This window comes from Rhinolophus ferrumequinum, chromosome 16 (genome assembly GCF_004115265.2).
Source record: "Rhinolophus ferrumequinum isolate MPI-CBG mRhiFer1 chromosome 16, mRhiFer1_v1.p, whole genome shotgun sequence".
Lineage (NCBI taxonomy): Eukaryota > Metazoa > Chordata > Mammalia > Chiroptera > Rhinolophidae > Rhinolophus > Rhinolophus ferrumequinum.
Genome location: NC_046299.1, coordinates 7,378,112 through 7,405,772, shown reverse-complemented (window position 1 = coordinate 7,405,772; position 27,661 = coordinate 7,378,112). Strand labels below are relative to the sequence as shown.

At 39.8% G+C, this 27,661-nt stretch overlaps 1 protein-coding gene across 1 annotated transcript; it reads left to right on the top strand.

The window, feature by feature from the left end:
• Nucleotides 1–131: 131 nt before the first annotated feature.
• Nucleotides 132–27,661, top strand: ACADSB (acyl-CoA dehydrogenase short/branched chain). Its single transcript, XM_033130572.1, has 11 exons — nucleotides 132–272; nucleotides 13,372–13,531; nucleotides 13,733–13,833; nucleotides 16,412–16,618; nucleotides 17,142–17,312; nucleotides 18,040–18,165; nucleotides 19,344–19,436; nucleotides 21,867–21,956; nucleotides 25,474–25,611; nucleotides 26,292–26,391; nucleotides 27,103–27,661. The coding sequence occupies exons 1-11, from the start codon at nucleotides 231–233 to the stop codon at nucleotides 27,171–27,173; spliced, it is 1,299 nt and encodes a 432-aa protein (XP_032986463.1). The 5' UTR covers nucleotides 132–230; the 3' UTR covers nucleotides 27,174–27,661.

Sequence of the window (27,661 nt, the reverse complement as noted above, 5' to 3'; positions counted from 1 at the left end):
AAGTCTCGCGTGAACAGAAGTAGCGCGAAAGCGGAGGGGGGGTTATGTCTCTTTTGGGGTGCCGTAGGCACGAGGGGCGGGGGTCAAAGAGAAATGGGGCGGGGCCTATTTGGGGGCGGGGCGGTGTGGGCGGGGCCCTGGCTCCCTCAGCCTCCGACTGCTGACTTGCGACACCGGACTTTGAGGAGCGATTTCGAGCATTCAGCGACGCCTCCGGGCCTGCGGCTGCGATGGAGGGAGCTGCAGTACGCCTGTTGCGCGGCCGCGCGCTGGTAAGTACGTTGATGGCGAGAGTCCGGGACGACCTTCCCCACAGCGGCGGAGTCCTCTCCTAACGGGGCTGGGGCGCCCGCTCCGCATCCCGGGTCCGAGCCTCATTCCCTCCACCGGGTCAGTCTCTGACCCTTCACGGCGGGCTGACACACGACCCCGACCTCCCTCCAAGCCTCGGCCGAGCTGGCCTCGGCTTCTGTAAGGGTTGGGAGTGGCAGCTGGTGAGAAGGGTCCCGGGGGCTGGCCTAGAAGCTTCTTCGGCGGAGCAAACGCTTTGCATGGACTCGGAGAGCCCCAGCCGCCGCGTGTCCTCTGCTGGCTCTTGAGCCCGGGGAGCCGCGGGGTCTCGGATCTTTGGAGGCATTTTGCAGAAATGTCACTTCTCGGATGCTGCCTTTCCCCCATGATTATATTTCACACACACCCCACCTAAAAAGTGGTTGTGAAAATATAGGCACAGTCTCATTCCTAGCAGAGTGTTTCCCTGTCCTCCCTTCTGCGGCCCTGCTCCAAAATTAGGAAGGAACCTCGGAGTTGGGGGGACTTAAAGGCCAGGAAGAGATTTCCCTGTGGCCCTTATCTTCGGCTGGGGCCTGAGTGTCTTCCTTGGATGGGCTCACCACGGCCCAGGGGACCCCACTCCCGCTTCCTCGAACTGGAGCGGAAACCCGCCCAGGAATATCCACCTGTCGTGCCTAATTCTGCTCTCTGGCCCTGCACAAATTGTTGCTGCTTCACCAGTTCTTGTATCTGGGCTCTCTTTACGTTAGACGTTCCTAGTCTCTTCAGTCCTTTGCCCTGTGCCACGCTTTCCAGAACCCCACACATTGGGATACACTCCCGTTTGTAGTAGACTTCTCTGGGAATTTTCCCACTGCTGGCTGTTTAAATTTTATATCATGTTCATTTGCTTTAAGGAGTGAAAGGTTCTTTGACTGCTGCAGTTTTATGCCCAAAGGCAGGACTCTTTTATTTAATTAGAGATAATTAAAGTTACTTGTATTTACAGACTTGAGGTAGTAAAAATTAATCAAGCCACTTTACCATATTGTCGCAAAGAAATATGTTTTTATGGTTTCTATTTAATACTGTTTTATAATTGTTTAATAGTTGAGCAAAGAAAATTGCCTGGGTTTCACAATTTAACTTTCTGTTTTAGAGCCAACATTTATTGACCGTATACTATGTGCCAGGCATGTTCATGTGCCAGGCATGTTCTTGGTGCTCTACTTGCATCATTGACTTCTCACAACCATCCTAAAAAGTAGTTTAATCAGATGCAGAACCTAAAGCCAAGTAAGATTTAAGTGACTTGCGCAGTCACTCAGCCAGAAAGGGACGGAGCTACAACTCTGGTCTCCTTCTAAACTTAACCTTCATGCACTCCTGCCTCCTCCCCTTCCTTAGAGATAGCAGAGACCTATTTGGCTTGGATTTGTTGGTTTTCTTGTGGCTTATCGTCCTTCGTAGTTTTTAAAGGTTATTTACGTAAGTTAGCTCGTGTAACTGATGGGCTGTGGACGGTAGCACAGTTGTGAAGAATGTGGGTAGCTTGACTGCTCGGCTTTGAACCCAGGCTCTGTCACTTCCTAGTAGTATAATCTTGGGCAGGTTACTTAACCTCTTTGGGTCTTAGTCTCCTGACCTGTAAAATGGGGAAAATAATAGTACCTATGCCTGTAGAGTTGTTGTGAAGGTCAGATAAATTTATATGTACATGTGAGGCACTTAAAATAGTGCCCAGTCTAGAGTCGGCTATCAGTAAATATTAGCTCTTATTACTGCCATGCATGAGGCGTTGGGTGCTATGGCAGATGGAAGCAAGACCCTAAACACTTGCCTCTAAGAAGTTATCTTTTAGTGGAGAGGTGAGAACTAGATCCAGCCAGCCTCATATCATTTACAGATTAGGGGTCCACAGTCAGCCTGTGGCTTCAGAGGACGGAAAGATGACTAGGACCACTAGGGGAAAGAGGTTCTCTGTGGCAGCTGGGTTTCGATTTTAGGAGGAGGAAAGGAGTAGGGAGAATACTAAAGGAAAGGGGCGTGGGGCCATCTTAAGAAATTTTGGAGTTTATCCTTTGGGTTATGGAGAGCCATGGAAAGTCTTGAGCCCTGCCGATAGATCAGCATAGCTATGGTTTAGTTAGATTGTTATAGCAAGTGGCAAGGAGGGTAGGGGAATTCAAAGCAAGGCTAATTTTGGTCCCTATCCAAAGATAAATGGAGTCAGCATTTCGGGAGAATTTACTGTGGACCAGCGGCAGCATTTTCCATCCACTTACCTTATTTACACTTTCTGTGAACGCTCTGAAGCAGCTCTTAGTGACTTCATTTCCCAGATCAGGAACTGGAAGGCAGTATTCAGTGCCCTCTTGTCACACAAAAATCAGGTTAAAACACACCCTCAGCTCATACCTGCCTCCTGAGAAGATCTTTCTATTCCTACAGAGATAGTATAACCAACCTATTCGTTTTGTTTGACCAGCACAGAATTGACCTAGTCAGCCAGTGATTCCCAAGCATTTTAGGCAGCTTGATATTTTTCAAGAGGTCATTCTTGAAAAATACTTTTCAGGTGATTTGCTGTTCGTTAATCCTGTACAGGACTGCTACGTAGTTGCTATACCTCCCAAACTGCAAACTGTAAATCTTGCTGTTTAGCTTTCTGCTATTCAACAAAGTCAGCAATACTTTATTTGGACATATTTGGCTTCTGGATAGGGAGAGCTTGGTAGGTAAATACTGTGTTTCCCCGAAAATAAGACCTATCCGGACAATCAGCTCTAATGCGTCTTTTGGAACAAAAATTAATGTAAGACCTGGTTTTATTTTACTATAATATAAGACTGGGTATAATATAACATAATATAATGCTGGGTCAGATATTAATTTTTTTCTCCAAAAGACGAATTAGAGTTGATTGTTCGGCTAGGTCTTATTTTTGGGAAAACACAATAGAAACTGTTCATATGTGATAAAAACAGACGCTGGAGTTGGGTCACGTGAGTTTGCATTTTGCTACATCCAGGTTGTTGACTGTAGAATTTGATCTACACGATTCCAATAGGAGCCATTTCCATGCTGAGGTGCTGTTTGCCAAGATAAAATGGTCAGTAGCTTGCAGAAGGAACCCGAAATCACAGCTACCACTTAGACCATTTGAAAAGTTCACCTGTAGTGTAACAAGGCACTCAACTAGGGTGATGCCACTGGTGCTTCGGAAGGAAAACTCACTAGTGAAGGAAGACGTGAGAAGATTCGGTGATTATCTTAAAATGGAGGCGTTAGATGCACGGCACGTTCTCTACATGGAGCGGCTCAGTGATGGGCAGAGATCGGGACACTTGGAAGAAAAGTAGTTTATGGGGAGCAGAGGAAAATGATAAATTCTGTTTTAGATTTTAAACTTGAAAGAGTGTCAGTAAAACTTCACAACCGGAAGTTTTAATATGCATATTATATGTATATATTAGAGATGTAGTAGGTGATACAACCACAAATGGGTATGGGACGTCCAAGGGAAAGAAGGGAGAGTGCGAGTGTGAGCCTTTGGAGTACATTACAGACGTTCTGAGTGACTGACAAGGGAAAGGCAACGCAAGAGAATGAACGTCGGATGTCAGTTCCAGTTGGCCACGTGGTTGGTACTGTTTGTCTAGAAAGGTGTGAGTGGTCTTTCTGTAAAACTCCTCCAAGGGGGGACCTATGATAGCCTCATTGCCCAGAAATCAGATAGCGGAAGCCCCAAGAAGACTTTTCTTCATCTGTTGAATCTCAGTTGTCCTCAGCTTAAAATAACCGTTATGCACACCTGGTCATTCCAAGTGGGTCCCCACACCATGATAGGGATATACCGTAAGTGCTTAACCATTCACACACTCAAAGGCATCTAGGTTTCCAGTTTTTGACCATTATGAACAAAGTTACTGTGAACATTGCCATTGTTGGATTTTGTTTGAACTTGTTTTTGTATATCTAGGATTAATATCTCTAAAAGAGTAAAATTCTTGGGTCATATGGTAATTGCATGTTTATAAGAAACTGCTAAACCGTCTCTTTACAATCCTACCAGCAATGTATTAGAGATCCAGTTTCTCCTCATGCCTGCCAGCAGTTGCCATTGTCAATAGTTTTTCTGTTTTAGCCATTCTGCTGATACATGTGTGATTATATCTCACTGTGTTGATTTACTTTTAAAACATTCTTTAATTTCCAGCAAGATTGGAGAATGAGATATCCTGGTTATTTGAGTTAAAAGACCCTTCTTTTAAATATTCTACACATTTCATTGTATCATAAAATATTATTTTACCTTTCCTTGATCCGTAAAGTTGAATCAGTGCAAGGGGACATTAAAAATACCATCAAAATGTGCTTACCAAGGGTGAGCACTCTTAGTTATCTATTGTAGACATTATATGATCTTTGTGGACTTGTAAGTCAAAAAGGACTGAGAAAAAGATTAAATTTGTTCCTGCATCTATTATCTTTAGCCAATATAAAAAAAAAGCACATTAAATGTAAAAATCAAATGTATAAAATACTGAAAACAAATCTCTTTATTATCTTAGAGTCAGGAAGGTCATTCTAATTAAAAGCTGGATGTCATCACCAAGGATTAATTTTGACAACTGTCAATGTAGAAACGTCCAAACAACATACAAATCAAAAACTTCTGTATTATAAAACAAAACTGTAAGCAAAGTCAAAGAACAAATGACAAACTCCTGTCATCAAAGAGCTAATTTCCTTAATTCTGTGGAGCTCCAATAAGGAGAAAAGAGAAATTGAATAGGAAAATGGGCAAAGAATATGAATTAACAATAAACAGAAAAAGAAACACAGTGGTTCTTGAACATAAGAAGAGGGTGCAAACTCTTAGGAGAGCTGCAAATACTTAGTGATACAATTTTTCACCTATCAGGTGGATGCAGAAATCAGAAACTGCCAGCAAGCTGTTTTGGCAAGGCTACAGGGAATGTTAAACACCAAAACAATTTAACTTCCACGGCTGAAGTCTTTTTTCTTATTGGGGAAGAGGAACAGGACTTTATTGGGGTACAGTGTGTACTTCCAGGACTTTTTTCCAAGTCAAGTTGTTGTCCTTTCAGTCTTAGTTGTGGAGGTGCCGTTCAGCTTCAAGTTGTTGTCCTTTCAGTCTTAGTTGTGGAGGGCGCAGCTCAGCTCCAGGTCCAGTTGCCGTTGCTAGTTGCAGGGGGCACAGCCCACCATCCCTTGCGGGCGTTGAACCGGCAACCTTGTGGTTGAGAGGACGCGCTCCAACCAACTGAGCCATCTGGGAGGCAGCTCAGCTCAAGGTGCCGTGTTCAATCTTAGTTGCAGGGGGCCGAGCCCACCATCCCTTGCGAGATTTGAACCGGCAACCTTGTGGTTGAGAGCCCACTGGCCCATGTGGGAATCGAACCGGCAGCCTTCGGAGTTAGGAGCATGGAGCTCCAACCACCTGAGCCACCAGGCGGGCCCTGAAGTCTTTTTTTGAAAGTAAGGTTTCCTTGAGTCAAAATGCTCGCCAAATAGAAGACAGGTCTTGGAGCATGAAGTCTAAACGACTAGCAGCATGACGAGGTAGGAAACACAACATGTCACGTCTTCCTGAAGTTTGCAAGTGTTTTCATACATCAATAGGAGGAGGAAAGAAGTAGTCTGAAAGGATTTCCGTGAACCATAGGCACAGGGATGGGAGACTGGGCTACTCTGGAGTAGGCGCAGAGTTCACACCAAGAAATGTCTGCTCCTGAGCATTGGCTGGGACTGCAGCCCAGAAAGCTCACATGGAAACAAGCGGAGGCTCCTGGAGTTTGGCGGTTCCTGGCTAAAACAACCTGTGGAAATAGGTTGTTTCAAGGAAATAACCACCTGGAAATCAACCTGAAGTTCCAGTCAGCAGTGGAAGGAATGTGAGCAGTCTTGTTAGCTGGCCAACAGCCAACCATTAAAAGACTAACAATTCTGTCTCTTTCACTCTACAGCTGCTGTAATTTAATTTACCGTGTTTCCCCAAAAATAAGACCTAGCCGGACCATCAGCTCTGATGCGTCTTTTGGAGCAAAAATTAATATAAGACCTGGTATTATATTGTGTTGTATTGTATTATATTATATTATATTACATTATACCCAGTCTTATATTAAAATAAGACCGGGTCTTATATTAATTTTTGCTCCAAAAGACGCATTAGAGTTGATTGTCCAGCTAGGTCTTATTTTCGGGGAAACATGGTAGAACATCGTGGAATTTTCTGCTTGTCTAGAAACAGGCACCCTTAAACATTTGGTGGTGGCATTTAACTGCTGCAAAGGACAAGTTGGGAAATTTTATGAGAATTTTCCATTCATTTTGCTGTTTGATACAGAATTCCTGCTTCCCGTTTGTGCTACAGTCACAGATACGAAATAATATAAGTCAAAAGTTATTCATTGCAGCATTAGGTTTTTCATTTTGTTAACCTAACAATAAAAAGCCAAAGTGAGAGGCAACAAGCATTTGAGACCCAAAGAATAGCTTTTCAAGAAGTGCTGATTCAGACTGAAGCCCTTATTTAGTCTGGAGTAGGAGGACAAGACAAGGAATTTTTTTAGAGAAAGGGAAGGGAAACAATTACATGAATAGAAGAGAGGCATTTCTATGGGTGTTAATAAGCTAGGGAAGGAATTTTTATAGGTGCAAATACGCTAATAGTGATGCTAATTCTAAAGAATGTCTTTAATTTTCAGTTAAGTACATAGTCATAATGTCTGCGTCCCTGTTAGCCTTGTAAACAGGTGTGTGGGATCCAGTGCTGCTTTAGGCCCAGTCCAAACATTTTGCCCAGTTTAAACATTACAGTCAGTCAGAAATGCAGGTGACAGCCTAGACTTGTGATTGGCATCTGGAGGGGGGTCGGTCTTGTGGGACTGAGCCCATCACCTGTGGGATCTGACAGCTATCTCCTGGTAGATAGTGTCGGAATTAGCTGAGTTGTCGGACTCTCAGCTGGTGTCCGAGTTGCTGGTCGCTATGGGGGAAATCCACACGTTGGGATGGGTCTCAGACTCATTACAAATGAATCGACCACATTGAAAGGAGTGGGAACAATGTTTTGATTGGTGAAAGGGAGCAATGTTTGCCACCCCAAGATATGTCTCTTTGGCATAAGGATTATTTTAGGCTGGTTAATTTTAAGAAACAGCAGACATGGGAGAAGCTCTAAAGACCAGGTAGAAGTTACACTTTGTAAAGGACATTTTACAAAGTGAAGGCAGGCCTCACTTTACCAGGCCTGCCTACACTATAGGTGGACTTAAATCTGCATTACCTGACGCTTGTTTACTGTGCTTTTTCTGTAACTGACTCTCCCATAACTGACTAACCACCCAAAACATCTTCCTTTTGGTGTTGAAGATGAGGCGAGTGTCCCTGGGTCTCTCCTGTGTATACATGTTATTAAATTTTAATTTGTTTTTCTCCTGATAATCTCTCTCATGTCCATTTGATTATTAGACCAGCCAGAAGAACTTAAAAGATAAGAGGAAAATTCTTTTTCCTTCCCAACACTAGGTGCTGTGAGGCTAAAGACGGAAGGAACTGTCCACAATCACCGTACTCTAACTGATAAATTTGTTTCTCATAGGAGTATGTTAGCAGTTCTGAAACGATTTTATCTGTGTATTAGGTGGGAATAAGTATATTCATTCATCCTAGATATTGAGAGCCAGGTTTCTCACTGTCAGAAAGACATTAGCAATAAAAAAAGGGTACGGCTAGGGTGAACCCTGTTGAGCTCTGTGGTGCTGGAACGGAATCAAAGCCACACACATGCACACGCAGGAAAGAGCCAGGAGGTACATTTGGTGGGAGCCAACAAATTAGGCATTTAGGGTGAAGCATTCTTGTATTACATCAAAACATTTCCTTTGGAAAAGTCTAGGTGGGTCTTTCTTCACAGGTTAGCACAACTTCTCTCATGTGTCTTCTTTTGCTTTTCATACATTGTAGAAGCTTCTAGATTTGAAGCACTTTAAGAATGTTTGGAACCATACTTCATTATGCTAGAACATAAAGGAGAAGGGTTATGACTAACATAATGGCTAAACTTAATGAGTTTAGCAAAAGATTTACCAGAATATTCTGCAGTCAGGAGATCTTAACCTTTTTTGTGCCATTGGTGAAAGGAATACAGCAGAGTAGTCAAGTTTATAGACTCTTTCTCAAAATGTTTTAAAATGTATAAATATATAGGATTACCAAGGAAATAAATTATAATAAGAGCTATAAAAATATTTTTAATTGTAATATAGTAATATGTGCTTCTTAAATAAGATCTGGCAGCAGTAGTAATGAGCAATAACAATATTTCAAGATATTTGCACTAGCTGTTTGTGATATTAAAATACCTCATTTCTCTTGGTGACAGAGTTACAGATAACTCCTCTAACAGTCTGTGACTTGTTGCCTACATAAGGAAATGTTATATTTCAGTTAGAGGTTAGTGAACTAAGGATGTCATTTTAACCCTATCCAAGTTCATGGACTTTCGTTCTGTCCACAGGGGTCGCAGACCCAGGTTTGATCATCAGTACTTCTAAGCATAGCAGAACCCTGGTTGGTTGAGTTGAGTAGGCAACAGATCAGACTCAAAATCTGAAAAGGACGGGGGTAGCGCAAGGCTCATAATACCAGCATGGGCCAGGGAGCTGCGTCCTACACAACTAGATTGAGACACAACGGCATGAATGGTGGGGGAAGGGGAGGAGGCGGAAGGAAAGGGGGGGAAGTACTTGGCAAGGCATAAATAACCATCGTTCCATTCAAGTAGCAATTGCTGCTCTATACAAAAAAAAAGAAAAAAAAGTGACGATATGGTGCCATGGGTTATAACTGTGGGAAATCATTTTGATGGAGTGGACACCACAGCCGCAGAGGCTGCGGTCACACTGGAGGGCAGGGGACAGTCGAACGTCATCGTGGAAACCGCACGCAGTGTGGCTAAAGATGAGGAAACAAAACATTTCCCTTATCAAAGACTGTCATATTAAAGGGAAAGTTTTCTTCTGCCCAAACGTATAGGGAATACCTTTCCGTGCTTTTGTTAAAAATGGATTCCATTCCCTTAGCATGTAGCCACTTTATTTTATGATAACCATTTTCAATAACCTCACCTTCCACAGCCGGCTCAGTTAATTCGGACAAAGAATACATACTGTCCTTGCCTGGGACCATCGGCCCCAAGGCCTTCCAAAGCCTGTCAACATGCCTGTAACGCCACTCTGATGTAACTTAGTGACTTCTCCACCTCCTCTGCTGATGCAGGCGAAACAGACAGAAAGCAACATGATCCCATATGTCTCCTGCCGGGGATGACATGAGGGAGAAATTCTCTTAACTCTAAGCTAACCATAACCCCACATGCAGTCTCTCATGTGAAGGAACAAAGGAACAAAAAGCTAATCAAAAGCTAACCAGCTCCTGACATGCAGTCTCTCATGTGGGGGAACAAAAGAACAAAGAGCTGACAGACAAAAGCTAACCATCACCTCACATGCAGTCTCTCATGTGAGAAAACAAAAAGCAAACCAAAAGCTAACATCAGCCAATGAAGGCAAATCTAATATTTTTCCCATAGCTAGTTTCATGAGCGTTTTGCGGCAAAGACTAGTCGGCTTATTCATTCATTGAGATACACATTGAGGGACCCTTCTAAGACTCCATCACCAGCCATTGAGCAGAATTGCACCCCACACTTACTTCTCTCCCTTCTCCATAATTCCATTCCGAGTTCTTCCTTTGGGCCTACTGCTACAGATCACTCTCTTTTTGCAACACTCCTTTCCTTCCTGAGCCCCTTTACACTTCCATCTCTTACCTCTCTTCTCCTTATCCTTCTTTTTAATTCTTCCCATCTATTTAATCAGGAAGAAGACAATACCTCATGTATCCCCCTCCCTTCTTTCAAGTCCAAAGTTTTCATGTCCCAACTCTGGCTTTTCACGAGAAAAACAAAATGTTCCATGCAACTTTGTCCTAAACTATCTGTTTCCTAATTCTCAAAACAAAACAAAATTAAGTAGAAAAATTGAGACATACACATTTTTCTTCTGTCTGGCCAATGTGTTTTTTTTTCCCAGTTAAATCCAGAGCAGAGCAGAATACGCGTTCTCCTAGGCACATAATTGCAAAGGTTGATGGATGTGTAGGAAATACTAACAATGGTTTCAAACATGGTAACTCAGGTCTTTTTTCTACTTATATCAATAAGCTTTTTGGTGTAGAATCGAAATTATTGTTAAGAAAATATATTGCCGTGATTAATACATTTGCTTTTTAATCCTGAAAAACTCAGCCTTGATTCTTGACAGCCTGTTCCTTGATCTATATGTTATCTACCTATCTGTAAGTTTCTGAGAAACTGGCAACCTTTTTGTTCCTCTTTGTACATAATACATGCTCTCGGGCATTTGGCATATGCTCGGTACATTCTCTTATAATTTTTGTTGAATAAAAGGAAAGCACTAATTTTCTTTAAACAGCTTTATTCAGGAATAATTTACCTACCGTAAAATTCCGTTTTTCTTAAGTATATAAAGTAATGATTTTCAGTAAATTTACAGAGTTGTGCAGCTATCACCACAATCCAATTTTGCAACATTTGCATCACTCCCAAAAGATCACTGTGTCCTTTTGCAATCATTCCTTGTTCTCAGCTCCAGCCACAGGGAACCATTACTCTACTTTCTGTCTCTGGATTTTCCTGTCCTGGTAATTTCATATAAATAGAACCATATATATGTAATCTTTTGTGCCTGGCGTGGCATGTTTTTAAGTTCAGGAAATGACTAATTCCTTATTTGTTTCCCTTGTACTAATATTCTGCAAAATAAAATTGGAAAGGTATAACAAGCATTTAAAATTGGATAGTCTCTTTTTTCAATAAAATTGTAGCAAATCCACTGCTGAGTAGAATTGTCAAGTTCAAGGATTTGAGACACATTCATGGTAAGGAAAGCTAGCCTTGCAGTTTGACTAGGTAACTATTACGACTGCTGCTGTTACGGCCAGCAGTGCTGAACTCTCAGCGGTCGTAGTAGAAGTAGGCCTTGTACTGGCATAGAATTAACCCCTGGTCATTTGCAGGTGAAAGAATTCACAAGACTCAGAAAAGTAGGAAAGCAAAGAAAAGTTTTATTGAAGGTTGGGCAGAGAGAACGCCCATTTCAGTGACTAAGGAAGACAGCTGTCGTGGGTTTTTGTTTGAAAGAGAAATACTGGCAAAAAGAAGTTTGCCAGGGCAGAGTCTGATAGGGACAGGTTGCTGTTTAGCTGGGATGTTAATATTTTTCTCTACAGGATGCATGGGGCTACTCATCTTGCAGTTGTTTATAGTTGCAGCTGCCCCCTTTTGAGAACTGTTGTCGCAGTTGGCTTCCTCTGAAAATTGTCCTGGTGTTTGCCAGCCTGCAAGTGTAGCCGTTAGCCAGGGGACTCAGACCCATTCCTGTTAGCTCCCAGACTCGTTCTCGTTAACTTTTTCTGACTCATCAGTCCTCACTGTTTACTGAGCGCTTTCCATATGGTACATACTATGCTTAACCCTTTATGTGGATTCTCTTATTGATTCTCACAAAACTCCACATTTTACAGGGAAGGAAACTAAGACAGAGATTTTAATGGAGGTTAAAAATCACTTGCCCAAGATCACATAGTTGTTTAATACCAGACCTAGGGTTTCCAACTAGTTCTTTCAGACTCCAGAGCCTATTTTCTTAACCCTTATGCTGTTCTGTCTTACTAATGAGAAACTGAAAAAACAAAACTAGCCATGCATTTAAAATGAGTTCCAACTAGAAAACTCTGTTACCTCAAAGGTAAAAGTTAATTATTTGGAAAATGTTTATTTAGAACACCTCATTGCTGGATAAAGGAGATATGTGTTAGCAAGCCAATTTTGGTTTTGTTCACAAGACAGTAAATTTTAAAATGTGCCAGGTTATCTCTACTCAGGAAGCATTAGATAAGAAGCTTAGAGATGGTGGCACAAGGTAGGGCTCCGGGGAAGGAAGCATAGAGTAGATTGTTGGGCCAACCGCCAAAGCTTGCCAGTCAAGGAGAAGATTGGGGTACAGGGCAGATCCATCATCCACTGAACGGAGCTGCCATCTCCCGTGTCATCTCAGGGTCCTAACAACCTGGTCTGGTGGCAGTCGGCACAGCACAGGTGCAGTAGAGACTGGAGGAGCCCCAGCTCCTTACTGCAACATCACTAACTCCTTTGCATAAACAAGTAACAACCTACTAGGTCTTTTCAGCGAACCTACACATTACAGACATTTTGGAAAATAAAGTAGGAAAAGAGAAAAGTAAAATTTAACATTTTGGTGTTTTTCCTTCCAGGCTCCCCACCCCCATGTTGTTACTAATTTTGAAATGGCCATGTACTCCATCGAGCAGATGGACAATAGTGCCAATGGTTGATCACTATACTGTTACCAATTTTTCAGTATTAGAAATTGAGCATATCTTTGTGCATAAAGCTTTTCCCCAGTGTCCCTTTATATCCGTAGTATCGATTCCCAGAGATAAGATTATTGAATTAAGGAATATGAAAATCGTTGAGGCTCTTACTACATATTGACAAAATGGTTTACAGAAATGTGCCCATCTACACTGCCACCAGCAAGGATTAATGTGTCCGTTTTACCCTCTTGCCAGCGCTGAGTATTATTATCTGGCGAACTATTTGCTAATTTGATAATGAAAAACATAGCACTGTGTTTAGTTTGCATTTCTTTGATTTCTAGCAAAGTTGAACATCTTTCCATGTTAAACAGTTGTATTTCCTTTTTTGTGGATTGTCAGCGTCCTTTGCTCTTATCTACTGGGGTCTGATAAATTTGTATGAGCTCATTATATATATATTAAAGATATTAACCTGTTGTGTGTCAGAAAAATAAAATAAAATGTGCCGTGTTCAGTTCCCTTAGTTTGGTGAAACAACATATAAGAATGTGTTATAAGAATGGTTTATATTACCAAAGAAATGATGTCCTGACACTTTTATTACCTTACGTGTGTTCCTACTCAATGGGACTGTTCCTGTAGCTAAGAAGAAACTTCCCAACTTGTCTGTCCTCTTGGAAAACTCCTCCTCGTGTCCTACAATCTTCCCAGTCAGAAGCTCTACTCAGTATAACAAACGATGGGCTCCCCTGCGCCCCCCTGCAGACATTTACAGATGAGGAGATGATGATAAAAAGCACAGGTGAGAAATCCCTTTCCCCTTGTTATTTCTGTGATTATGAGTAGGGTCTGAATATGAAATTACATGGCCTGTGACACGATTGGCAGATCTGTTCATCTGCATTTGTGAATGGAATTTTTTAAAATGTTTTTGAAAAAAATTAATGCATGTCATACTAATAGAATAAAGACTTACCAGTATTTCTATTTTTCTCTCCTACAGTTAAAAAATTTGCCCAGGAACAAGTTGCTCCTTTGGTTTCAACAATGGATGAAAATTCAAAAATGGATCCATCACTAATACAAGGACTATTTCAACAGGGGGTATATAATTCATAATTCTTCCAGTTTGAAACTTTTATAAATACTTTCCAGTGTTAAAATGTCTGCATACTTTTAAATTTAGGAACTGTAATGATAGCATAATGAACTCTTCATTTTCTAGTCAAAATTACCTGTGTTGTCTTTTAGATTGAGATCCTAGTTAAAGATTTTTTTAATTGAATTAAAATTTTAAATTAGAAATGCTGTGCTTTTCAAGTAAAAATTTAGAAGCAAGAGAGAGGGATTTTTTTGTTTCTTTTTTAGACCATTGGTACTTGTCCATGGGCTATTTTGTCCCCAAGGGATATTTGGCAGTATCTGGAGGTATTTTGGGTTGTTGCAACTGGGGGTGCTCCTGGCATCCAGGGGGACAGAGGTTGGAGGTGCTGCTAAGCCTCCTGCAATGCATGGGACAGCCCCCACCACAGAGAATTATTCAGCTCCGTAATGTCAGGATTATGAAACCCTGCCTTAGTAAAACTTCAGACTATAGCATGTATTCTACCCGAACCCCTATGAATGTGGGTAAACTTAGAGGCGAAGACGATATCTGAATTACCCAAGGCAAGTGATTTCCAACTTTTAAGTCATAGAGTCCTTAATAGCACAGTATGTAAAGTAGCTACAAGTAGAACTGCTCTGTCTGAGGGCAGAGGGAGAAGTTATCAGCATGGGCGCCCACCCAAGGAGAACATTTTCAAAATCAGTGCACTCCTACTCATGTCTCCATAGGTGTGCAGTGACACTTATTTTTTTTATTTTGAATACTAATAGCTCCTATTCAGAGCCATTGCCTTAAATCTTGTCTGTTATCCTGTTTGCAAAATACCCTTTGCCACTTCACTGGTTTTATTTATTCTCTTTCTTCCTTTCTTCAGCTTTCTTCCTTCCTGGTTTTATTTATTCTCTTCCCTTCCTTCCTCCCTTCCTCCCTTCCTCCCTTCCTCCCTCCCTCCCTCCCTCCCTCCTTCCCTTCCTTCCTTCCTTCCCCACAGTGGCCCATGCCGGGATCAAACTGGCAACCTTGGTGTTATTAGCATCACACTCTAACCAACTGAGATAACTGGCTGCCCCTATTTATTCACATTTTAAAGAGACAGCTTTTTTACACCACATATAGTAGTGATTTTTCCAACTTGCTTTCAACAGCAAAATTCTTGGGAAAGTGGGATCGTATGTGGAGCCACAGTGGGTCAGACTGCAAGTGCAAGTCCATTTGTCGGGCCGGTTTCATCTTCGTGGTGTGCAGAACCTCTAGACTTCTGCGAAGTCTTGTTGTTCCAGGGTGTCAGCATCACTCTCCCAGCAGGGTCGTTCGTGGCCATCGGCAGCCGGGAGTTGCCTGCCAGCCCCCCATCCTGCTCTTGTGTACAAGTCGCGTCCTCAGGAGGGTCTGCGTGGTGGCACATCCCGCACCAGCTCTTCAGCTTCACCTGACTCCCAACTCCTGCTGTCGCAGTTCTGTTGTCACTGGCCATGATAGGGGACAAAAACAGTGTTTCCAATGAAGGAGAAATTGGTGACTTTTTTAGAGAAGCGGTATCTCTGATAGCTCTTCAGGATATGGTCAGATAGTTATCATGCCCTCCTCGGTCTTCAGGCATACCTAACCCTTCGGTCCTTCTTCATAGAACATCATTTCTGGTTCTCTCATCATTTAAATCCTCTCTCCTCGTGGTTCTACCTTCATACCAGCTAAGTTTCCTGTCAGCTTAAAACATAACAGCTACAACCCAGACTGCAGCAGGGTGGAATTCCAAAAGTGGAGAGGATAGAAAGAAGCATTATCCTTTCATCTGTTGACAGCTTTGGGTCTTGAATTACATGTACTCATACATACATTGTCTTCCTGAAATGGAAGTACAGTGGAAGTTTCATGTTCAAGACTTAGGAATAGTTACCCAACGGTCAGTTACTAGAAAGCCTGGGCCAGCATTTGGTTGTGTCCAGCAGGCACCTGGGCCTTGCCTAGTGTGGTTCCAGAAAACACCACCAAATATTGTCTGCTGACCATCTGGACTTGATAAAATGGCCTGAAAGGAATGATCATTTCATTATTATCTTGGCTGAAAGAGTCAAGGTAGAGGAGCCTGACTAAAACTAGACATTTCCACTGAGGTGTAGGGTACTTGTTTCAGTTTCCTTATTACATTGAAATCAGTAGAAAGAAGCCCATTTTGAAAAACCAACCCAAACAACCACCTACAGATTTTAAGCAGACAACAGCAGTTGTTAGCAGTAAATATTATCAGAATATGTTTATATTAGATATTTTCTCATTCCATTCCATTATCCTTCAAAGCATTTTACCTTGTTTTTGTTTTTTAGATCACAAATGGAAACATGATAGGGGTAGTTTGTAATTTCTTCCTTTTCAAATATATATAATTTGTTATCTATATATATTTTATTACTTAAAACAGCAAAATAGTCATACCAAATTAAAATAAAATATACATGCAAAATTTTAAAATTAAGAACTTATATAGTTACAGTTTATTTTTTAACTTGTTCTTGGAAGAAATTTTGCCATACAAGAATAACTTTTTTAAACTGTGTTTCCTTGTTTTTCCTTCAGTTGATGGCTATTGACCTTGAAACAAAATATGGAGGAACAGGAGCTTCATTTTTTTCCTCTGTCCTAGTGATAGAGGAATTAGCCAAAGTTGATGCATCTGTGGCTTTGATATGTGACATCCAGAACACAGTAATTAATGAGCTGTTTAGAAAACATGGAACAGAAGAACAAAAGGCTACCTATTTGACCAAACTAGCTACAGAAAAAGTGAGTTGAAATGAGTTGTTGAAATGGATTTGATTTTTTCTAATGTTAGGATATTTTCAGGAGGAAAGTAACTGCAATATTGACTTGACTATCCCAGACCACAGTGCAGCACCAGTTATTAATTAAGCAATGCTCAAGAAATTAATGCCACTAGAAAAGTATACTCTGCCTCTCATTTGCCGCTTGGAAATTTGGAGAATAATCCTGAGATAACAAAATTATTATTTTCTTGTCTCAATTATATTTTCTAACACCTTTGTTGGCAGTTTCATTTACATTGAGATGTCTTTCCACTGCAATTATTAGAACCAATTTAATTAAGTCTTTAAACCTGTCTTAGACAAATAAGGTATATTTTGGAAAATAATACTGTCAGAAAACCATTACTATTTTGATAGGTACAAACTTTTAAAGGTAGCTACACATCTGATTTACAAATGTTTATTTTGCTGTAAGTGAGTATTTGTTATACATAGTCTAAATACAGTTTTTAATTTGGGATGTTTTTCCCTCTCATGTGTAGATAGGAAGTTTCTGCCTTTCAGAGGCTGGAGCAGGTAGCGATCCATTTGCTTTGAAGACCAGAGCTGATAAAAAGGGAAATTATTATGTCATCAATGGGTCAAAGATGTGGATTACCAGTGCCGAGTATGCAGAACTCTTCCTGGTGATGGCTAATGTAGATCCCACCATGGTAAGTTTGAAAACAAGATTTCTCCCCTTTTTCCCCCTCATCTTTTCTCTTTGTATCTTTTTCCTACTTCTATTTCCTTTTTTAGGACTCAGTCTTAAATTGTTCATTCTCCGCAGTACTGAAAATGTTAGACAACTGACATCTTTTCATCTTCTTACTTACTAACCTCCTAAAATAAATATTGTTGATGTAATTATTGTACATGGAGGACCCTTTATTAATTATCTCCTAATATGTTATATAGGAAGATAATCTTTAAATTTGTAGAATTTCAAATTTTCTATTTAATAATAAATAATTTAGGTACCTACTTAGTACATTTAGTTTTGAGAATATTTTATTCAGTTGGAACATAGACATATAGCAAAATAAATACATTTTAGCTTTTGTCTTTAATGTAACATTTAATTGAATTGAATTTTAAAACTTTAAAGTATTTAATAAAGTTAAATAAAAAACATGGTGTTCTCATGATCATGTAATACTGGAGTATAACTTAATAATTTTAACAGCCGTAATAGTTTTTGGAAAAGTAAAAGAAATGGTAAAGTTCTTGATTTTGGACCTAATGTCCTCTGATCCTTTGGTTTCAGAATGCACGTGTTGCAGTTCTGTGTCCATTCATATTTATTTATAAAGTTCATTTTTAATTTTCTATTTACTTTGAACTATTTGGAAATGGGATCTTATCAGTCCAAGTGATAACAGCATTTTAAAATCTTCTTAGGGGTATAAAGGAATCACCTGCTTCATAGTAGATCGCAATACTGAAGGCCTGCACATAGGGAAAGCAGAAAACAAAATGGGGATCAGAGCTTCTTCCACGTGCCCATTAACATTTGAAAATGTCAAGGTGGGTATCTTAGACTTTCCAGTAAAAGACTGATGTGAAATAAGCCTTGCATGGAACTGTAGACGTGTAAGAAAGGTGTCTGAACATTCCACATGCATAGGAGAGGACTCTTGAACATTGTGATTAAATGTACTTTTCACAAGAATTTAGGCCAGGAGTAGAAACCTTTTTGCCCAGCAGCTGGCCTCAAGAGCCAGCGAGAAATAATCCCATTTATACTTTATAAACTTGATACTTGTGAACCAGACATGGCTCCAGAGAAGAAAACGTGGTGTCTGGACCCCAAAGGCCATGAGATGGGGATGTTGCCCAGTGAAGAGGAAAACAACCAGGTAGCGCCCCACAGTTCTAAGTTGAGTCATTAAAAATGAGGCAGAGAGAGGATTGCCAGAATGCTTACAGAGATAGAACAGGTTGTGATGGGTTATCTACTACTAATATTAGAGCTTGATCTTTTTGCGCATGGTTGAGTGTGTGTGCTAATGAACTGTCTTTATAGATGTCATTTGAGCCTCACTACTTCACCCCAACTGTCATCCTTCTTCCTACTTTCTCTTTTTTTCTTTATTCTGCCCATTCTCTTTTCTAAATGTCCACATCGTAAAGCTAAATGTGTTTTTTTATTGTTCCTAGTCTAGGTTTTTTAAAATTATGAATAAACATTTTAATCTGTTTCTTTTCTCCTTTCTCCTCTCTCTTGTGCACACATGCATGTACACACACAGACATATATCACTTAAGTTTTATGGGGTAATAGTTTCAACAGAAAAAAGGTTCACTACCCATGCTTTAGCAAGTATTGACATGTTTTCTGTAATTCCTAGTATGTTGTCTCATACTATAGCATACAGATAAGGATTGGGGAAAATCGTGACTCATTTATGTTCTTGATGAATTGTATGAGAATTCCCTTTTTCTAGATTCATTCATTTTTTCATTCATTCAACAAATGTCTGTGCTAGCCTCTGGAGGATACAGTAGTGTCCTGTGTCCCCGAGACCTGTCTGGGAAACAATTTAGAGCGAGACAGAGACGTAGCTGACAATTTCGTTGGAGCTTAAGTACTATGCTAGAGTAATATCACATGACTTGGGAGTATATGTGCATTTAAAAAGACAAAGTCAAAATGAATTGTGTCAAATTAAATTGAGAGATAACTACACTTTTTTTTTTTTCAGGTTCCGGAAACCAATATCTTGGGACACGTTGGACATGGCTATAAGTACGCTATAGGGAGCCTTAATAAAGGAAGAATAGGAATTGCTGCACAGGTTAGTCAGATTTTAGCCGTTTAACTTGGTTCTTCCATAGTGTGGGTCAATTAAAAGGTAGAAAGAAAAAACTGCAGTAAAACCAATGTGTGTTTGGAAGCTTGTGAACACAAGATGGCACCCTTTCCTTCCATGAGGTGAAAGAATGGCTTCTATGATTTCTTTAGAATTCCAGTTTGGTCAATTACATAATGTCCTGAAAACCAAACAATGGCTTAGTGGTAACAATTTTTCTGCTTTGAGAACATTAAAGTATTATCCAATACCTGGATCGATAACTTCTAAAATATATCATAAATTAAATATGGTATTTTTTTTAAATCAACTTTTCAAAGCATAAAATTCATTCTGGAAGAAACTTTTTAAGTTAAGAATAAATAATATTTTACCGTGTAGTAAAAGTCTCTAATCTATAGATAATGAAATATTTGTCGGTCCCTGTTTTGCATGTTAAAATCAGGCAATTTTTTTGTGTGTGACACTTGAAATAAAGTAGCCACAATTAAATAAGATATGTAAGATGAGAACTATTCAATTTTTTTATTAAATTTGCCTTTTATAATGCATATTACATTTTTCTAAGTGATGTCAGTTATTTTCTAGATTAATAAAGTGAATAAAGTCTTTGGTTTTATTATAAATTGTCATTTGTATCAAATTTATTTATTTATTTATTTATTTTTAACCAGTGAGTACCCAAAATTCAAAAACTTAAGAAATTTTAATTTTGAGGATGTTACATATATACTTAGCTATTGGATGAAATGTTATAGTATTACTCTAGATATTTTTTTCACTGCTGCTAATTTGCCCACAAAATATTCTTAGACCAAAACTTAACCCACAAAACTAGATAATATGTTACTAAAGGGAATTGGCCTATTTGTTCTTTTTAAAGTTTTTCTGTAATTCAACTTCATCAGCTATGACATTAAAACTACAGTACTGGATCTCTTTCTTCCCCAACATATAAGTAATATAGATGTTCTGGCAGTAAAACACATAGCTTGGGCTTGAGTCTAATTACTCGAAGTTATCTTATAACCTAATTAAAAGTTAAGGTCAAATAGTGATTATTTCTTGGTTAATACCATGAGTGTCTTTTAGAGAAAGACACACATAGAGCAGTGAACTGAAGGCATCCATCCTCAAATCTCACAGTCGAAGAGAATTTAGTTTTTCAGTATTTATAGTGAAAACATTTTGCAGAGATGGAAAAGCCTATTTTGATTGACAACTGATAATTTCAATTTTCATGTCAATACAGGTTATCATTAACAGACTGTACACTTTAATTATAAGAATATAATGACATTATCTTATCTCATAGCCAAAAGTGCAGTGAGTCATTGCCTCACTTTGTCACTTTAGAGTTTTTTTTTGGGGGGGGGGGGTTTGTCCTTTAATTTTTAGCATAATATTCTATTTTCCAGAAAGTTCAAAATAAATGGCTAAAGGAAAATGTGAACAAACACTAATGAAATATTGATAGGTTAGTTTCCCCCCAAAGCTTTAACTATTAATTTTCCCTTTTTCTGAAACCTGTGTAGTTTGACATAATCGTGTAATGATTTAATGGCTACCTAATGTTGAAAATTTAGAAACCACTTCCCTTCTTAGCTGGAATCGCTCAGTAGATTATGGAGATTGGTTAGCAGTGAGACGATTCAGCTAAAATTGTCACATCCTGATTTGTTCTTCAAGTGTACAAAAAAAACGTTTTTACCAGATGCTCTCTCTGAGTTGTTCTCAACTCTAGCTCTGCATTAAATCATCTAAGAAGTTTCTAAAATGCTGGTGCTCAGGCCACACTCACCTTCTTCACTCCCAAGGTTTGGATTCAGTTGTTAGATCCCCCTATATGGGTATTTTTCTATGAAATTACCCCAAACGGTTCTAATTGCAAGCTGGATCGAGAAGCACTGCTCTTTCATACTCTAATGCCCTTTCCACTGAAGCTGTTATTAATACTGACCATATACAAAATGGACAGGAAGATAGAAGGTTAAGAAGTGACCTTCCACATTTGACTTCTAGAGGGGCTAGGGGGAGCCACTCGACAGTCTTTGAAGCCACGTCTGAGCACAGTTTCTGTGGCTCACTTTGTGCCTGGAAAATCAGAGCTTAAAGGAGGGGTTTCCTAAAAAGTAAGCTGGTTATGTGAACACAGCCTTGCCAGGGGCGTTACTTGTATGCTGGAATTAAATACACTCCTTTTCATATGAAATCACTCCAATTTCTTCCTAATGAATTGGAAGTTGAGTTCTACAGTGCAGTGGGTGAAGGTTACTTCCACCTCCCTACCTTAGGATCTCTAGTTCTTCCCCACCCCAACTATTCAATTTGCCTGTAAAAGGAATTTATAACTTGAATAATTAAAAGTATAAACTTAGAACAAAATAAGAAATTCTGGTCTTTTTTTTTTAACAGATGCTGGGAGTGGCTCAAGGATGTTTTGACTACACTATTCCATATCTTAAAGAAAGGATGCAATTTGGCAAAAGAATATTTGACTTTCAGGTATATAATTATTAGACTTTTTCTACTGAACTGGACTTTCCCTTCTTCCTGTTGTTATAGAGCCACAGAGGAAATGCCTTCGGGATTTTAAAGGGAGAAGTGTAGGGGAGGAAGGAATGGGTCTCAGGGTGGATACTTATGAATGCCTTGACTTTCTCCAAGGGCAGATCAGTAGTCCTTGAGGCCTCCCTATGGCGTGATTCAGGATATCTAGGTGAGAGCTTTCAAGCTGTCTCCTCACTGCTTTGTAAGTTCCAGGACATGGGGTCTACAGTCAGACATCCTGGGTTCAATTCCTGGTTCTCTGTTTTACTGCTTTAGGCCTTGGACAAGTTACCTCACCTCTGTAAGCCTCAACTGCCTCATCTGTAATAAAGATAATACTCCCTATCCTCCAGGGTGTAAAGTGTTTAACACATTGCCTGGGTCTAACAAGTGCTCAGTGAATGTCACGGTTGTTAGGAGTCAGGCGAGAGCCGTGCAGTAATCCTCAGAAGACTGCACTTTCACACATCCATCTTGTGAAAGGCACAGTTGGCTGCAGAAAGTGCAAATGAGATGCTTTTAGTCAAGCACATTGGGTAACACCGGCCTGCTCCCATGGCATGGCTTCTCAGAGCTCCCCAGGTAGTGGGGATTAATTGTTGGCAATATGCGGTCTTCCTCTCCATGTTTCTGTCCCAGCAGATCTTACAGGTTAGGGGAAGACTGGAGTGGCAGCTTACCAAGCACATAACGTAGTAATCCAGAAGAGTTAACTTGTTTGCAAAATCTCCCCTTGAGTAGCTCTGTCGTGCTGCATTGTCTTCAGGTTCCATAATAATAACTAGGTGTTGTACAAGCACACACAAATTGCACATGTGTAGAAATTCTAAGCTGTGGGCATGCGGTCGATTCAAGGTCTAAAAAAGACTGAACATGTCAGGCCTGGCCAGGGTCTACCACAGCTCATGCTATCATTACCCCATCTTACACCTGGGGACTGAGGCGCATAGAGATTGAGTTCCCAAGGTCATACAGCTAGTAAGGTATCAGAATTACAGGGGTTTTTTTGTCGTGACTGCTGGTCTAATTTTCATTTTATTCTACTAGAGTGCTTCTCAGAGCCAGACACCACAGATTGCGCCAAAGGGGACAGAATGTGAAGACAGTTTTGAAGGAGGCTTTTGATCTCCTTTGCACACAGGAAGCAGTGTTGCCATGTATAGTGGGTGAGGGAGGGAAGGTGAGAAGGGAAAGGGGCCAGCGGTACTAACAGGTATAATCATGACATTTCTAAAGATGCCTAGTATGAGTACTTAAAAGAAAACTTAGAAACTTGATCATAAAAAGCAAGTTAGACGTCTTTCCTAACTGCTTTAATCTCGTCAGAGTAGTTTGTTTTTTGCTTTGCATGCAATCTTTCCTGTAGACTGCAAACTCCTTGACGATAGAGATCAAGCCTCTTCATCCTTACTTCTTCTCAGTTGTTTATTCAGTGTAGATTTATTGAGTATGTTCTCCATGTCAAGCCCTGTGTTCACAAGGTTGTTAAGGAGCCAATACTAGGCGATGCTGAGTTCTCACAGGGCTGGAGACTTCCCTGTCATGGTGCCTGCCATGTTTCCCCGAAAATAAGACCTAGCCAGACAATCAGCTCTAATGAGTCTTTTGGAGCACAAATTAATATAAGACCTAGTCTTATTTTAATATAATATAAAACCGGGTATAATATAATATAATATAATATAATATAATATAATATAATAATACTAGGTCTTATATTAATTTTTGCTTCAAAAGACGCATTAGAGCTGATGGTCCAGCTAGGTCTTATTTTCGGGGAAACACGCTACTGTGATCCTTGGAGTAGACAACATGGATGGCAACTGTCAGTTTAATTAAACTTAATGTACTTGTCAAAAATAATTGGAATCACTGCATTCCACATAACAGGTCATAGCAATTTCTAGAACAGTGATATTAAAATGGAAATAGACAAATTAACTGGAACAAAACAGAAAGGCCGGAAATAGACCCATCCATGAATGGAAACTTGATATGTGACGGAGATGGCATTGCAGTCTACTGAGTGGGGATCGTCTTTCTTTGTGGGAACAAATGAAACTGGATCCCTACCTCACACCATACACAGAAAGTAGCCAGATGTATTAAAGACATGACATAAAAAGCAAAATTTTAAGTTTAGGAGAATATCTTTGTGGCCTCATGATAGGAAAATATTTCATAAACAAGACACAAAAAGGGCTAATTATAAAAGCTGATAAGAATGGTGAATTTGGCTACCAAATTTGTTTTCCTCAAAAGATGCCATAGATTCAGTAAAAAAGGCAAACCATAAAAAAGATTTTTGCTCTATACATAGGTTAGTGGGTGTTCAGTATTTTAGTATGCTTTATAACCTACACAGATGCAACATGGTCTTTTTTGTGCATATCATACATTACAGAAAGAGAACACGCATCGTGTATTTGTGAGCAGTGCTGTTTCTCTCTAGTTTATTCCTCTTTTTTGTTTAAGAAAGGCCATCCCTGGGATTGTTAAGTAATTGTCTCAATGAAGGTTCCCTGATTTTGCATTCATCACACAATGTCACAGTTTAACTGTCTGTTCTCCCTGTTGTGCTGTAGAAGTCATAAGACCAAGGAACTCTGATTGTAATGTTTGATGTGATGTCTCCATTTCTCAGCACACTGTCTGGAATCTAGTAGGTTCTCAATAAATAATCTGGGCAGATGGATGCATTTGGCAAGAGAAACTTTTTGGTGGTAATGAATATATCTATGCCATATTTCCAGGAAATTACTTATAACTGTAAACTTAATATTTCTATTCTCACTCACTAATTCACTCATTTTTCCTAATCACCCTCTAAAATTTCAGAGTGGTAGTGATTTCTTCAGGGTGTTTTTTCAGTTATTTTTCTGTTTTCTATAACCCTAAAGAAACTGGTACCTGTCTGTGGGTCTTGCAGTGGAGTCAATGCAATAGTGTAAGAACATTGATGCTTCCAATATTTCTTCATTTGCATCTTTTAATGCCTTGAGGCTATATGCAGAATCAAAATTTTGTTCTTTCAAGCAAATAAAAAATATTAAGTTGGTGCAAAAGTAATCGCGGTCTTTGCAGTTATTTTTAACTTTTTAAACCACAATTATGTTTGTACCAACCTAATATATTCAAATTTTTGTTTTGTTGGGATTGAAGCTCAATTTTGATCATAAAAAGGAGTGAAAATAATCAACAGTCAATTTTTTAAAAGTAATTTTGTGATCATTTATTTTTTTAAATCTTGACAATTATAATCACATGAACTTTGAAATTTTTAAAGAAACAACACGTGTAGTAGTATCATATTTCATTTTAGATTGCAGATTTTCAAGTATTTTTTTACAAACTGAGTGTGAATTTCCTGTGGGGGATCTTTGGAGTCTGTGTTCCATAGCCAGGCAGAACTTGGAGGATAAGCTGTGATCTCGGGAATCCTAATTCTCTAACTTTGACCTGAATGTTACAGGGTCTTCAACACCAAGTGTCTCAGGTGGCCATCCAGCTGGAAGCTACACGATTGCTAACATACAACGCTGCTAGGCTTTTAGAAGCCGGCAGGCCATTCATAAAAGAAGCATCTATGGCCAAATACTATGCATCAGAGGTAATAAATAAATAAATAAGCCTTCATTTTTTCCCAGGTATTTATTAACCTTTTTACTTAGGTATGTTGGTTGAACATTTGTTTGTTTTTCAAGTAAAATAACATCAACTCTCCAGTTCCTACAATAGAAAAGCAAAAAAAAAAAAATAAGCATCCATAGGAAAGTGCTTTGATTCTGACGTATCAATGTTTTCACGAGATCTTAAGTGGAAACCAGGTCACCCAATTCAGGGAGGAGACCCATCATAAATCCCCAGATGGGCCTGAGTGCTGGCATCACTGATGGCATCACCCCATGGTTCCAGGTTGGGGCAAAAGCAATGCCATGGGAGATGATGTGTCCTGAAAACTCCCAAGAAGAGATCGCTCATGTTTTTGACGCTTTCTGCTCACACAGATGCATTCTACATTTAACACATTAGACGTGGGCTGGAGAACTCAGCCAAATCACTGGGCTGCTGTTTCCCAGCCTCCACAGTATATCTTATTCATTCCATAGCTTCAAATATTCATTTAACTTCTTCAGCCCCAAAATTGAATCTGCCTCAACCTCCCTGCTCAGTGCCAGACTAATCCAATTTCCACTTTATCTACGCACCCCACCCACTTCACTGCAAGAGTGTTTGTAATGCATAAATGATGTGGTTTCAGTGAGTGATTTGCTGCTTGTTTTTTGATAGGTTGCAGGACTAACAACTAGTAAGTGTATTGAGTGGATGGGAGGCGTAGGCTACACCAAAGATTACCCTGTGGAAAAATACTTCCGAGATGCAAAGATTGGTAAATAGATTTATTTTTCCAATTTGTTTTATTTTTGTTGCCTACGTAGGTGTTTGGGCCATTGTATTTGGTTGATATTTATTATTTATTTGTACCTAGGCAGATGCAATTTTAATCTCTTCAGCATTGTGTTTATTGACTCTCCTTTTCTGTGGCTGCGTGTCTTCCCCACTGCTTCCTTCAAAAAAAATGGATTTATAGTTTTAAGAACATCAGATCACCTTTTTAAATGCCTCAACAGGTCTTTTAGTAAAACCAGAACAAAATCTACTGCCTTAATTTTTCTTTTACTAAAAGTGTTACTATTTTTTGATGTGTTTAATTCATCAAAATTCTTTGAAGCCTGAATTTTAACTTCAGAAGCTGAGTTCCTAATCAAGCCTGAGCATTTCAGCACTCTGCCACCAAATAGGAAGATAGAAACATAGCAGTACTGCAAGCTGCCTGCTCCTGAATAACAGGCCAGGCTTTTGCATTGACAGGAAACTTTCACCCGTTTAACACTGATTCTGGAACAAAATCTCATTTCCAAATGGAAAATTATCATCTCTTCGGCGGAATTACTTTGTCGGATAGTAGCACATTCAGGGGACATTGAATGATGTTACCGTAACAGTTTCACAGCAAATGCAGAGGTGATGTTTGTAGAGCTATTTCTTGTATACATGCTTAAACACTCCTGATTGTTCCTTTTGCTCCCTTTTGTTTAAGGTACCATCTATGAAGGAACTTCAAATATCCAGCTGAACACCATTGCAAAGCACATCAGTGCAGAATACTGACATCCTCAGGAGTGGGGCCCCTCCCTGATGTCACTGATGTACAATTTCAAACTATTGTGCCTTTGGGGGCCAGTTAAACACCACAGCACTGAAGGAATTTAAGTCCTTAGTTCTGGATCTTGGGATAGACCTTTTCTATTTTATCTTTCCAGTCAGCTCAGCTTAGGCACAGGAAATCATTTTTAAAATTTGAGAAAAAATGCATCCATGTTTTCTCAAACTCTTTTTCTAAAATTCTATATTATTCTAGCTTCAGGGTATATAGGGGTTTCACTCTATCAGAATTTGGAAGAACAGGGGCGGGCCTGGTGGCTCAGGTGGTTGGAGCTCCATGCTTCTAACGCCAAGGTCACCAGTTCGATTCCCACATGGGCCAGTGAGCTGTGCCCTCTACGGCTAAGATTGGGAACAACAGCTCTCCCTGGAGCTGGGCTGCCGTGGACTGCCGAGTGCTGCAGAGGGCTACTGGTGTGCCGCCAGGAGCAGCC